Raw genomic sequence first — 15,291 nt, 5'->3', positions numbered from 1 at the left:
AATATCACACAGGAAGCAGAAAGTTTCTTTCCTGAAGGTTAAATGTTATCAGAAATGTGACGTTTCTATGTTTTTTTGTTATAATTTGCAAATGTACTGGCTCTACAGTCAAGTGACTCATTTTTTGTTAATCCTATTCATTCTCTTCAGATTATTTTATGGTAACTGAGTGTAATTTTGGTTGTTGTTGAAATGTGTTCCTCAGAAGCAAATGCCAGTGGGGATATCATATACAAAGGGAAATAGAGTTCAATGTCCAAATAAGTTTGAGAAATGCTGCATATTATAATTTTCTTCTGGCTAATCATTATCTGCAGTAGCAAGACTAAATAGACCCTGATAACTGCAACTCTTGTTTTGAGCAATACTTATTCACAACTTGAGGGAAGAATATTGAAAATGTAGCCTTTCATAGAATAGAAAGCGTTTTTATTGCTGAAACTCTTCTACTGAATGCTGCTCTACAAACATCTTGGTGAAAACCTGGGCCTGAGTTCATTCCCAGAAGTCATCCTGGCTGTGGTCCAGCTTTGGGGGCTGCAGGTTAGGGACAGAGAGCCTTGAGCTCCACTGCACTTTATTGGAGCCTGGGAGATCTCCAGATTCTGTAATTGGCTGTTCCTTCCTCTGTCTAGTCTTCCTAGACAGTTTTATTCTTTTCCATGGTTTCAGTCTCCAGCTTGATTCTCATCTACCATTCCAGCTGAGGTCAAGCTTGGATATTTAATTGGCAACTTGTCATCTCCATTTGGATATTCTAGAAGTACTCCAAGCCCTCCATGTCTTATACTAAATAAATGTCTCCTCTGTCCTCCTTCTTACCTCTATTCCCTACCTCTATTCCCCACCTTCATTGGGACTGCCCTTCATCCATTGTTCAGATCGGAAACTTGGAACCTCCCTGCCCTCTGTTTCTCCTCCACCCTGTGCATTTTTCATTGCCATTTTCTCTCACATTGCCCATGAGTAGATTCTGTTGGTACTATAACTAAAATGTCTAGATTCTTCCCTCTGTTTTCCCTTCTGTCTCTCAATATCAAGTTCAAATTTCAGAATTTATTGCTTGAAGAGTGCTAAAGTGTTCAAACTAACTCCTTCCTAGATTAGCCTGCTGTAGTCCAGTTTCATACTACCAATCAGTGAGCTTTGTAAAATCAAACTTGATCTTGCGATCCCTTGCTTAAAATATTTAAATATTCTTGTTGCTTTCAGTTAGGTTCAGAACATTGGTTTGATGTACAGTTATGGGCTTGATTACATTATGGTTTTAGCTACTTCTTCAGGTACATGCTTCTAATCTCTGATGTGCACCTCATACTCAGTGATAACCTACCTGCCGGTCTCACAAGTGTACTGTATTCTTTTGTTGCTGGGTCTCTGGGTGAAATCACCTCCTTTCTTGTCTTCCTATTTTTTTCAAGACATCTCAAATTTCACATCTCAGGATGCCTTCTCTGCCTTGCCCAGGTAGTCATAAGTACCATTTTTTTTGGGGGGTATTCTCATAGAAATCTATGCACCCCTATGTCCTACTTGAAATGGACTTTCAGAATTTAAAATAAAATTTGCTTTAGTTATATATTACCTCAGCAGTTGATCCTCATTAGCGTGCACCTTTTAAAATTACAGCCAAAGGAAAGACCAGTATTATAACACTTTATTTTCTGAAGGTTTACAGCACTTGTAACTGAATAATGTAAGAATCCAATTTAAATTTAATTTGACTTTAGTATAGCCTTTGTGAGAGAGTATGAGTTGCTAAATTATTTTTTCTCATATTGCTGGTTTATTTCCTCTTTTAGAGCCTGGTTTCATATAAAGAACATATAATATGCTGCATCCCATGCACTAAACTAAAGCTATTTCTCAATATTTCAGTTTATAAAACTATTACTCAACATTTCAGATTATATATTTTTGTTGTTTCATGGTGGACATAAGCAAATAGTAGATCTTTTAGCTTTTTCATTGACTTGTTGATTTCATTAAGAAAAACATGTTAATTGCAATAGTTAAAATTTAGAGATATACATTAAGTCCCACGCAGGATTTACAATCTAGTAAATGTTAAATAGTGTGCATATTGGTTACAATAAAAATAAAAATAAAATCTTTTGAAATCTCTTTTTTAGAATGCATGGTTATTAAGCTTCAGATCATTCCACTCAAATGTGTCTTTGCTGTCAGCACTTCTTTCGTTTTCATTTATTCATCACATATTTATTGCTTACCTGTAGTGTGCTCAGCACTCTGCCAAGTGTAAGGGAAGAGGCCGTTAGCAAAATCAGACCCATAGGTATCACCGGGAATGGGAAACACAGACAATATTCAGAGCATCAAACAAATTTAAGTTGTGATTCTGATCACTCACCAAGGGTAGCTACCATGTATAAGACGTACCCTTCTTTTGAAAAAATTTGGGGTCTAAAAACTGGGTGCGTCTTATACAGTGGTTGTATGAGCGCAAAAACAAGCGCGAAAAAAGTGGGAAATGCAAGTAAAAAAATTACAACCACTGTATAAGGCGCACCCAGTTTTTAGACCCAAAATTTTTCGAAAAAGGGTGCGTCTTATACACGGGGAAATACGGTACATAGTGTTATTTAGGTTTATAAAAGCAACATTCAAGTGTTGTTGTAATGATCAGGATGAGGGCACAGACTGGAAAGAAGAATGGATATAACTAGAGAAAGGTCATTTCGAGCCAGACCCTGTGGCAGGCCTAGGCTTGTGGCAGGAGAAAGCTCACAGTATTTGTGGAGCTAACTGAAGGCTGGGGTGCAGAAAGCAGAGAAGGGAGTGGAACAGGAAGAATGGAGAGCTGGATAGAGGAATGAACACTCTGGCTCTTGTAGGTCTTGTTAAGGACTTTATCTTAAGAGCAATGAGTTTATTTTAAGAGCCACTGAAGTGCACTAGGACCCAGATTGTATTTACATTTCAAAGCCTTCATCTGGCTATACTGAGGTGAAGCACTTTAAGAGCTTTCCTGAATCCTGGTGGGAATTCATGGAAGTTTCATCAGGGATGGTAGCTGGCTATAGCGATGGAGATGAGTAGATTGATTTGAGAAATTTGGGGGAGAATTGGGGACAGAAAGGGCGATTTCAAGGAAGACTGGTTTTTACTTTTCGTTATTCGCTGAGATTGGAACACTAGGTGAGAACACAGTTTACAGCACAACTCAATTAAGCTTGGGCTGCTGAATTTGAGAAATCTCCAAGTAATTTATATATTAAATCTATCCATGGCAGCAATAAGGTAGAAATATTGAAAATATGACACGTGATCCCTATTTTGGAGATTATGATCTCATTGGAAAAATAAGATACAGGCACAGAATATTTAAATAGCACATACAAGCAAGGACTTCATTTATTAAGTAATACATGAGGTCTAGATTGTAGCCCCTGACCCAATATCCTTTTCCATTTCATATTATATTTAATTATGTAAACTCAGTTATTTAACATTTCATCTTTGAAGTCTATTAAAATATCAACATAATTATGGGAACTTAATTTATTAATAAATACCGTGGAAATGTGTACACACACACACACACACACACACACACACATATATATATGTATACTTTTATTATCCAGGATGATATAAAAGTCTCCATAACAAAAAGTTTCATATATTTTGAATACAAATGTTTATTTGTATGTATTGGGTTGTCAGAAAAGTCATGACGTATTTTTTCTATGTTTTCCATCGCAAAAATGTGTCATGACTTTTCCGACAACTGAATAGTATATGGTTTGTTAAGGTGTTGATTGATGTTAGTTAAAAAGGAGATCCCAGGAAGTCATGCCATTTTTTGTAACACTCACCAATTCTCTTAACACATCCCTCTGCAAAAACAGGCACATACATGCTGTTAGCAGAAAGGGTGATGGGCTCTGAAAGCATTTGTGGACAAGGGATTTGAAGAGCAGACAGGATTTATACAAAGTTTTAGCAAGAGCACTTTCTAAAGGTGGAGGGTCAAAAGGATTCAGGAATTAGAGGGTGTAGGAAAGGTGGACACCAGAAGGATTAGTTAGTAAATAGGGCAGAGAGAGGGGTTGAATATTATGTAGTGTTTAAATAGTAGTGCTAACACATAGGCTTTTAAAATAAGACTTTTAATTGTTTTCAAATGATAAGAAGCTACTTGTTCATTCTCCTGCAGGCTCCCGTCTTCGTCAGGAAGATTTTCCACCTCGCATTGTTGAACACCCTTCAGACCTGATTGTCTCCAAAGGAGAACCGGCGACTTTGAACTGTAAGGCAGAGGGCCGCCCCACACCCACTATTGAATGGTACAAAGGGGGAGAGAGAGTGGAGACTGACAAAGATGACCCTCGCTCGCATCGAATGTTGCTGCCGAGTGGATCTTTATTTTTCTTACGAATAGTGCATGGACGCAAAAGTAGGCCGGATGAAGGGGTCTACATCTGTGTAGCGAGGAATTACCTCGGAGAGGCCGTGAGCCACAACGCATCGCTGGAGGTAGCTAGTAAGTAAAATGAGCTTTCTGTGTTTCGTGGGGAGTGTGGAGGGTGATATGGCGGCGTGGGATCATCTGCCTTGACAATGGCAATAAAACATTAAACCCATTTCACAGGCTTTACCTGAGGAAAACCACTAGCTGTGTATATGGATACTATCCAGTGTTTGAATTTTGTATTTCTCATGCTAGCTGGTTATTCAAGCTAAATTGGGATTTATACGTAGTTGTTGCACTATTTTACTTTTGATTTGGAGCTGTTTTCTGTTGAATGTTTTCACTGAGATTGATTTATTGCCTTCCGTTGTTGCTTTTAAATATATTGAATATAGTATATTTCTGCCAAAGAATAGTGTGGGATATTTCTCATTTGTCTTTATTAGGAGAAATACTTTTAACTGGCATTGTAAGGTATGGTTTTAAAGTGTTTCTAATGCTTAGAAATATACTATACTTTTAGTAAAGCTATATACAGACAAATGTATGTACATGCCTCATACTTTATTATCTTGGCTACTGCCCTGCACCCAGGGAAGAAAACGTGTATGTAACCCTCAGGTAGTTGATGGTTCCGTTTTTTTTGTACAATACCAAAGGCAGCTCATTTGAAATTATCTCAAGAAGGATTTGTTGACGAATGATTAAATTGTTATTTCTAGAGTCTAGATGTGTATTGTATTAGAATAAGAATTGGGCTTCTCTTCTTTTCAATAAACATTCAAGAGATAGCCAGAAAGTTTCAGTCCCTTGAAAGAATCCAGCTGTGTATATGTACATATAACAGAAATTGAGAATTGCATAGGGATTGGGGAGACAAATGAAATTTACACCTAATTCACTTTAACTATATGTAATTATATGTGAAACTGTATGCATAACTGTATTATTTGATGATTGATATTTTGATATAATTTGGGTTCAAAATTATAATTATGTCATGTTTTCATAATCACTAGTATTGGCCTCAACATTCAACTAGAACTTGAATATATACAACCACAGATAATTATAAATTAGAAATTTATATTTATAGTTAGATTTAGAAACAGATTATTTCAACTCAGTCATATTATTAACGTGGAATCAGCCCTAGAGAATTTAGATGATTTGATTACACTTACAGAGCCATGTAGTACTGAAGTTGAGACAGAATGCCAAAGATGTCTAATATTACATTTAGATAGAATAAGAAATTAAAGTAACCATTTAAAACTATGTCAGAAGTAGCCATTTGCATTTTTAAAACATTTACTTGAAACCCATATTTGTATTTCTCTGTTCACTGTTAATTGATAATCAACTTACTGTTTTTTCTCTTATTGCATTGATTATCAGTTAAAGTCTTAGAGCTAAATCAATGAGATGTATAGAAGCTATAATCACAACAAAAAGCTATTCTCTACTTTTTTTTTAAAGCCTAACTTTAAATGTAGCACAAGCAAAGGAAGTTTAAAGTTTCAACTTATTTATAAAAGGACGTATACTAGGTTTTGAAAGGCATCTTTCAACGTTATGATATGAGCGGCTTTCTAACTCTTGACATTTATATTTAAGATTAATTATTTCCTGCGGAGATACATTTAAGTTGACATTTGAGAACAAATTTAGAGAATCAAGAAAGATGATGTATATGACTTAGGCCAACTCCTATATATGGTAGGTAAGAAACTGAAGATCAGGAGAGAAGAAAAACAGAGTGTTTATTCTCTGGAATTATAATTTGTTTTAAATGAAGTGTGTGCCAACAGAAGTATCGAAGATGATCTCATGTTTCTGTTATTTCCTACTCTATTTGTATGCTTAACGTTGTCAGAATTAAAAAAAAGTTACAGACTTTAATAGAAGGTCTGAATGCTTACCCTGTAGATCAGCCTTTTTAAAACACCTCTAGTTTTACCTCAGATGATCAAGATAACCCTAATGCCCTGGGATTTAGAGCACTGTCTTTTCAAATCTGGCTTTTGTGTTGATATTTAAAAAGACACTAAGTTTCCAGTTAAGTTCTCTTTCTAAGCTGGACATTCTATTACCTTAAGAGTCCATTATGGGAAAAGATCTTCCAATCTTAGTCATCAAATATACCATCATGAAATTGAAAGAAGACAAAAGATCATTATGTAACTTTTACCAGTAACATATTCAAATATGTAGTTTCTTAATGCAAAATTCACAAATTTTACCATGCTATTTCTCATTATACCTCCAAAATGTTTTCAAGCTTCAAAGGAAAAAGAATATTATAATCCATGCAATAAAATTTAATAAAAGTACTTTAAAAAATACTTGAAGATAATATTCAGCAACAATTCATATACTTGGAAAGAAAAAAATGTATAGCTATTGTATATTCAATATAGTTTGATATTAACAAGGACAGTTTGATCATAAGGATCTTTATTAAAGATAATAATTATATGAAATCATGAAAAAAAGTTTTAGTACTGTTTGCTTTCAATAATTTTTATACTGGCTTAACTGCAATAATTAAAACCATGTTTTTATTTGGATAAATTGTATTATTTGGACACAAGTTATATAGGGGAAAAATAAGTATTTTGCAATGAAAATGGGTTTTGTGTGTTTAAAAAATTAGGAAACTATTTAGTAAATTCATGCCTCAGTGCACTACAAATAGGTATGTAGTAGTTGAATTTACTTGTATTTCATTTATTTATTTTAGGTAGTGGTTGGTTGTCATTCACCATTTTTAAATGTGTTTGCATCCTCAAATCAAAGCATTTTCTATGTTACATAAATAACCATTGGGAGGGGCAGGGAAACATGGGTCATATTTGATGTAGGTTAAATCTATAAAGTACTGTTACAGTTTGGTTTTATTTTTTCCTGGAGTATATTACTACTTTTTTTGGTTTTATTTTTCAAATTTTCTTAGTTTAAGTACCAGAAGTTCTATAATAACTATTCTTCACTTGATCTTAGCCAAAAGGCCGTACTATTCTTATTCTAACCAAAGGCTCAGACACAGGAAGGCAAAGATTGCATCGAATTTCTTAGTGAAACTGTAGTCCAAAGTAATAGCATTAACAGAAGTGTCTTGAGGCAACACAGGTTTCACAGCACAGTTCTAGGTAATGCTTTTAAAAACATTTATCTGGGTTTTATTTGCCTTTAAACTAAGTTTTACAGCTGTAACAACAACTGGATTTCTTGATCCCTAACAATTGCCAATCTCTCAAACATTGAAAAGAAATGATATGGAATGCCATTTAAAAACTTTTGTTTCTTTATGGAAATGGTAATATTTTCTTGTATTTTATTTTTAATCTTTATTTAAATTTAAATAATGTACCAAAAGAATTATATTTATTGGTTATTATTAGGATTATTTATTTTTATTTTTATTTAAATCCCAATTATACTCAGGTTAGACCCAGTGAAAAGCAATGGCTAGTCTTTTGGTGTTGATCTTTGCCAATGTGGTAAAGCTCAGTTTTGATGCAATTAAACTTATCTCACCTAATTATAAAGTCTAAATATTAGAATGCTAAGAAATATATAGTGCTCCTTATACCTGAAGTTTCTACCTAGAGTTTTTGTAAGTTTATCTCTATAAAGGAATATAATTTTTAAAAACAGGTACATTTTAAAATTTTATTTTTAATTATCATTTTTCTTTGCAAACCAAGAATGCTTTGTCTTGGTGGGGACATTCAGTTGGAAAGTTTAGAAGATATTGCTGTTTCTAAGATTCATGAAAGCTCACTATTTAATTCAGTTTCAAACTCAGCTTTCTAAAAAAAGGGTCTTGCAAGTAGAATTTTCTTGTTTGTTTTGTTTTAGCTCTATTTGAGAGTTTACTAAATGTTTAGAAAACTATTTTATGGATCTATTCTCTTATACCCAGCATTGCCGATTATTAAATTTAGAACTCCATTTTATACCAGGCACAAATTGATAGTACAGTTCTTTGATACCACTTACAGTTATTAAGTAATTTGATCTTAGGTAATTGCATTGAATTTTAAGGAAAATTAGTTTGAACCTTGACCCTCATGCTTTCCATTGTAGAACATGGCTCTGTACGTCACCTGGTAAGCAATGCACAATCAGCATATGGCTACTTGTTTCCTATTTAAGCTGTTTTCTCCTGAGGAAGAGAAATTCCCTTCAGACTAAGCAGACATCTGCTGGCTGCCTTCGCAGCAACATTACAAGACTATCTACCCTGAAGAAAAAAAAATAATAATTTTTTCCAATTAATCAAAGATTAAATTACCCCAGATTTTATTAACTGGGGTACTTTTTAAACAAAACTATTTTTTTTTCAGTTTCAGTTGACATTCAATATTATTTTATATTAGTTTCAGCTGTACAGCGTAGTGGTTAGACGTTTATATAATGTATGCAGTGATCCGCCTGATTAGTCTAGCACCCACCTGGCACTTATACATGGCTGTTACAACATTATTGACTATGTTCTGTATACTGTACTTTACATCAACTGGGGTGCTTTTTAATAATAATTACTTTGAGGTAAATGTTTGTTTTTTGAAGGAATATTTTCCCACGACTTCCAATATATTATCTTTTGTTGTTCTTAATATTAAATGATGCTCCTTAAAGTGATTTCAAACTTGAATTAGTCCAATTTTCCTCATTTTGGTGAAATGAGAAACTGAAATGACCATGTATGCTAAGTAGTCATGTGTTTACCTAGGTACTGTAGAATGTATTTCCAAAATCTGGACTGTGGAAGACAGAAGGAAGGATTATTCCTGGATGTGAAATGGTTTAGATGAGCCAGTGGAAATAGAATATGCCATTATGTTATAAAATATTGACTGATTGCGTATGAGTGTGTGTGCGCGCGCACACACACACACACACACACACACACACACACACACACACACACACACACACACACACACATTGTTCCCTAATAGACTGTTTTTTGTTTTTTGTAAATTGGAGAATTGAGGGAGGGAAACAGCCTTGTTGTTAAGAGCACACACTCTATCCACTGAGCCATCCCGGGGGGGCAGCTCAACTCAAGGTGCTGAATTCAGTCCAAGTTGCGGGTGGGCATAGCCCACCATCAAACAGGCAGTCTTGTTGTTAGGAGCACATGCTCTCACCAGCTGAGCCATCTTGCTACCTGTTGACCACTCATCCGCAGCTCAGCTCGGGCTCAGCGTCACTGGCCCATGTGGGAATCAAACCGGTGGCCCTGTTGCTTGGAGTTGGTGCTCTTAAGCTAACTCTTAACCAACTGAGCTACTTGGTCACCCCTTCCCCACCCCCCACCCCCATAGACTTCTTATCTTTGAAATTGAACTTTTTTATTTTGTATCTTTAAAAATATTCCTTGCTTCCTCTGTTTATGTTGTCCTATCTTTTTAAAATTTTTGCCATTTTCAAGTACATTGACCAGATTCTAAAACATTTTTATATATCTTTTTTTTGTTTTCATATTTAAAGGAAAAATATTAAAGGGTAATCGAGTTTAATGATTTTACAATACCCTTTTACTTTCTTGTACACTTATATTCTAAAATTCACCGACTCTTTGTGCCAATGATTAAATTGATGCATATGAAGTGTGTAGTAAAGTGACTGGCACATGATTGTAAATCATAAATCTAATTGTTGATACTGTTGTATTCACAACGTTTTTCCTTAGCTCCAGTATGGTCAGGCATTAGTATTATTTATACAAATGGGGTCTGGATGCTTTTGACCTCAAAAATGGAATCAGTTCTTCTGACTTCATTATGAAGTTGAAGATATGTGTGTTAATGTACTAAAATATCAATAAAGTGCTTCAGTAATTACATTTTCTTAAACTAATTTCTGGTTAAATAAAGCATGTGTTGAATATTTTAAATTCAATCTTGAATTGAGGTCAATGGTATGAGAATTTTACCCTTACTTTTGAATCCTCACGGCTAATGCAGGACATACAAATAGTATTGATTCAAGTTACTTTTATTCAAGCAACAAATAAAACATTCATTTTTATAACTTTTGCTGGAATTTTAGTTGGAATAAAATTTACAAGTTTTCTTTTAAAATGTATATGTTTGTTTGCATAAAAAGCAATACTGCTAAGTTTCATGACATAATTATAGTTGCTAAAAATTTGAGTCTTTACTATCAGTGAGAATATATTATTTTGTTGCTGCCTGGCTTAGTCAGTTTCAGCTGCTACAACAAGAATACCATATACTGGGTGGCTTAAACAACAAACATTTACTTCACTGTTTTGGAGGCTGGAAAGTCAGAGTTGATCAAGCTGGCAGTATGGTTAGATTTGCTGCAAGTTCTTTTTCTGGTTTTCTCCCATGGTGAAGAGAGAGATCTCTGGTCCCTTTTTCCCTGTAGAAGGACACCAGTCCAATCACGGGGGATTCACTCCTGTGAACTCATCCAACTCTAATGACCTCCCACAGGAACCAACTGTAAACAGCATTACATTGGGTATTAAGGCTTCAACATATGAATTTGGGGGGGGACACAAACGTTCAGTCTATACTACTGACTTTTATAACAATTATGGTTGGTCTTTTTTGGGGGTGGATTTATAGTTATTTTATCATCTTAAGTAACTGTCAAATAAATCTGAAAATCAGGGGGAAAAGCATGAAATCTCAATGATGTAAGTAGTAATTCCATCAGGCCACTTGTATCCAAATATCAGATGTAAATTGCGTTATAAGTCAAGTGTAGGCGCATCATGCCTTCAAATAAATGTGGCTTGTATTCTGTATTTGTTGAAAAAGTAAGAGCGGCAACTTTAGGAATACTCCATTAAGTGAGAAGTCAGCCGTCATTTTCTTTTGAAAGCACATAAGGATTCTCTCTCTCTCTCTCTCTTTTTTTATTCTATCTTTCCAAAGAATAATTCATATATATAAAAGTAGAAGCCCATATTCCATAATCCATGAGAGAGATAGTGTTGATGGGCATAAAGAGACGGTTTGAGTTTCAATGGGTTTTTTAGCAGAAAGGGATAAAGTTTGCTGACCAAGTTTAATGTGAGTGTTAGAGGAGATGGCTGTGTCAGGGCATGTACTATTCATTCATAAAAACTAACAGGACAAACTATTCTTAGTTAAACAGATCATAGGCTCCTGTGTTCAGTTGACTTCTTGACGAGGCATGCTTTAATTGGTTTTCCTTCATCTCACATAACTGTTATATATTAATCTTTAGCGAATTTGTAGAAAGACCTCAGCGTGAGGGGCATACTTTCTTTCCTTTACTCCCAATCACAGGTTAAGAAAGATGATGAATAAGCTTTTAGAGATCACGTTTAGATAGCTTTGAAAAATTGTCTTTTATCTCTGATTATAGTACTCATATATATTCACTATTGAACACTTTTAAGACACATACATGCTCTTGTGCTTTCGTTACCCAGAATTAACTACTGTTGAAATTTTGGTGGGTATCCTTCCAGATATCCTAACATTCTTATGTGCCCTATAGGGAAAACCATTTACTAATCAGTTAATATTTAATTATTGTCTTAGATGGCCAAAAAAGACATTGGATGTGTTGGAACACATATCTATGGCATAAAGACTAAGTGAGAAAGTTGGGCTATTCAAATTAGATGCTACAAAACAGTTTCTGTCTGCTGAATATTGTCAGACACAGCACTCCTGACCAGATTCAGTTCAGTGTTCTTGGGGTTAAAGGTTACATATTACATTACCAGCCTCATGAGCCACTCCTTTTATTGTCTCAAAAAGTAGATGGTGTTCATACATGCGGGAAAGTAGTAAGGTGATTATTTCAACACTAGTCGATGCTTAGATATAAAGCCCCTTGAGGCTTCCAGGAAATCAATTCAGTATTTAGTTATTTATGGGAAATTCTTGGCAGTGTCTCCTTATATCAACATTACTGTCTTTAAAAAATAATAAAGTAACAAGGTGAATTTGGTTATCACTCAGATCTTATCATCATATCACTCCACCTTTTAATCCTTCTAATTTATTTATGATTAAATGCTAGAAGTCTTTCCCACATACGCAGAGTAACTTGAGAATCGTTCATATTTATTTTAAAACGTTTGCTTCAGTGTCAAGTTTATTTAATAGAACATGCCTAAAACTTCTTAGTATGATTAACTTTAATTAATACAATGTAAATAACTTAAGCTGTCATTTCAACTTTTTTCTGTCGGGTTAGAATAAAGTACTTTTGAATGTTTTGAGGGGTACAGAAGTTTTTCTGTCTCTTTGTACAGTGTGGGCATTAAAAATATTGTTTTCTAAAAGCCTGAAATGAAATAAAGATCTGAAGAATGCCAACATATATTTTATCCAAAAATAATAATAATAATAATGGTGGATTTTCTAAGTAACTCTTACCAGGGATTCTGCTTAGTTTTAGCTATTCAGTGGTGAACAAAAACAAAATAATTTCTGCCTTCATGGAAATTTTAGTTGGGGGTGGGTGATGGCAGAAAATAAGCAACTAAACATGCTACAATAACTCTGTGCTCTGTCAAATACTAGGAAGGATTGGGGTTAAGCTGAGAACTGAAATACATGTGGCTATTACCAAGGTGCAGAGTAAAAGAAAAAGTGTTTCATTCAAAAAGAACAGTACATCTAAAAGGCCTTGATGAAATGATAGACTTTGGCATATTTGAGAATGTGGAAAGATGGCTAGTATGGCATAGGAGCCAGAGAGAGAGAGATAAGTGGGAGCGAGATCCTGCGGGGTCCTGTAACCAGGTTAAAGATAAAGATGTTGGACTGTGTATGTTTAGTTCAATGAGAGCTACTGAAGGCTTTTAGGTAATGGTGGAGGTGACATGATCTGATTTACATTTTAAAATATCCTCAGGTGGTATTGAGCACTACATGTGTAGAGAATGAGATGCAGAAAGATCGGGGAAGACGAATTAGGAAGCTATGGCAGTATTCCAGGCAGAAGATGTTGTTAGTTAGAAGCAAGTGATAGTAAAGGATATGAAGAGAAAAGCGAGGATTCAATTTGGAGAGTGGCTTAATTTTGGAGAGACAGAAGTTGAGATTTTGCAAGAGATGCAGTTATTGGTGATGGCAGAGTAACGGCAATTCTATGACTACAAAAGGAATTGAGAGTTTATGTGAGGTTACGTTTGCTTTGAATGGTTAGCAGGAGGTCAGTACCTTCCAGCCCATCAGGGTCCCAAGAAATGGCACTACACCCCCACCCCTCCAGCCTGGAATGTGCTGCTTTTCCTCCTGTTCCACTGATCAGTCCCTTACAGTCAGCTCAATGGTCACCTCTGCAACCATGCTGTGACCAAAATGCCTGGCACCATTCTGGGCACATTGTAAGTGAAATAACAGAACATGTAACTTGAAAGTCTTTTCTTCCATGTGTGACGAACATCTTGAAGCTGCAGAATGCCTCTTCAAGGAATAGTCAAATCTACCCTTTTCATTCATTTCCCACACAACTTCTTTGTAACATCAAGCAGTTCATCTGATCTCAAACACTCATTTGAAAGCACAGTACTTCGGATGCAGTCATCAAGTACTGTTTCCCTGGGAAGTTTTTGTTTATTTGTTTGCGTGTGTGTTTTTGTTTGTTTTTTTTCCCAAGGTTCTGGAATATTTAAATTCTTCCAAGGATAACCTTATTCAGGAAATTTAGTTTACTTCAAGTAGTACAAAAATCCATATTAGTTCTTTTTAGGTTCTGATAAGTTAGAACTTGGTCTGTTAAGTGTAGTGATCCCCTCTAAGAAATATCAACCCGTGTTTATGACCCTAATGGCTAGCTAATAAGAAAAGAAGGGGCTTGAACACCCTGACTGATAAAGAAACAGTAAGTGTTGACACTACCTGATGGGGTTTTCTGCAGTTTCCGAGAGAAATTTTACATATGCAAAACAGGACCCAACTGTCTTTACTTCCTCCTTTTCTTTCTGGATAGGGACAGATTTACACAAAATAAGTATTAAGAATTATTTGCATTCTTGTACTTTGTCAGTAGTCTATATGTGTCAAGTTATTGTCATAGTCCAATGGATTTATATTTAATGAAGCAAAATTTGATGAGAAATGAAGGGAAATAAATTATGGCATAGTAATATTTTAAATACCTTATTACAATCTTAGGCTTTGGTCTGGTTGGTGAAGTTAAACTTTAAAAAAAACAAAAGCTTAGTTAAAATATGCTGCAAATACCAATAGAAATCTGGATGCTGTGATAAGTAAGCTAGATAGGGGAAAGAGAGAGAAGAAACCCAAATAGGTGGTGTGTCTCTAGTGCTGTAAGTTAGACAAACTCAAGTATGGGCCAGATTGCCTCCACTACAGGTGACAAGTAGAGGCTCCTACTCAAAATATGGACCATGGACCAGCTGCACTGGCATCCCCTGGAAGCAAGTTAAGAGTTGCCGAATGTTGGGCTCCACTCCAGACCAAATGAATCAGAACCTGTATTTTAACAGAATTCTGGGGTGACTCATATCCAAATTGAAGTTTGAAAAGCACAGGTGTACATTGTGCTAAACTGGTATTCATAGACTCATTCCTTAGAGCCAAACACTCCTTTTGGGGATGTAAGCCCATGTGGTTGAAAAAAAATTTTTTTTAAGAGAAGCAAATAAAACATGATTCAAGATGAATTGTCCTGGGTTTCTAAAAACAGTGAGGAGTGGGGGCAAGGCAGACTGGGAGGGATATGGAAGCGACTGGTAGAGACAGCAAGTCAGGGACAGAAATGCAGAGAGAAACCCACAGAAAGAAAAGCATAGGGGGAACACAGAGAGAAACACAGCCTGAGAGAGAGAGAGAGAGAGAGAGAGAGAGAGAGAGAGA

The 15,291-nt window shown here is 35.3% G+C and overlaps 1 protein-coding gene across 10 annotated transcripts in view; it reads left to right on the top strand.

The window, feature by feature from the left end:
* ROBO1 (roundabout guidance receptor 1) overlaps positions 1–15,291 on the top strand; it is a 1,209,462-nt gene that overhangs the window by 847,516 nt on the left and 346,655 nt on the right. For all 10 annotated transcript variants that reach the window (XM_019661598.1, XM_019661595.1, XM_019661596.1 and 7 more), the window contains one exon: positions 4,181–4,507. In XM_019661598.1, coding sequence (XP_019517143.1) covers positions 4,181–4,507 — 327 coding nt within the window. The remainder of the gene's footprint in view (positions 1–4,180; positions 4,508–15,291) is intronic.

This window comes from Hipposideros armiger, unplaced genomic scaffold, assembly GCF_001890085.2.
Source record: "Hipposideros armiger isolate ML-2016 unplaced genomic scaffold, ASM189008v1 scaffold_355, whole genome shotgun sequence".
NCBI lineage: Eukaryota > Metazoa > Chordata > Mammalia > Chiroptera > Hipposideridae > Hipposideros > Hipposideros armiger.
This window is presented reverse-complemented; position numbering and strand designations above follow the sequence as displayed.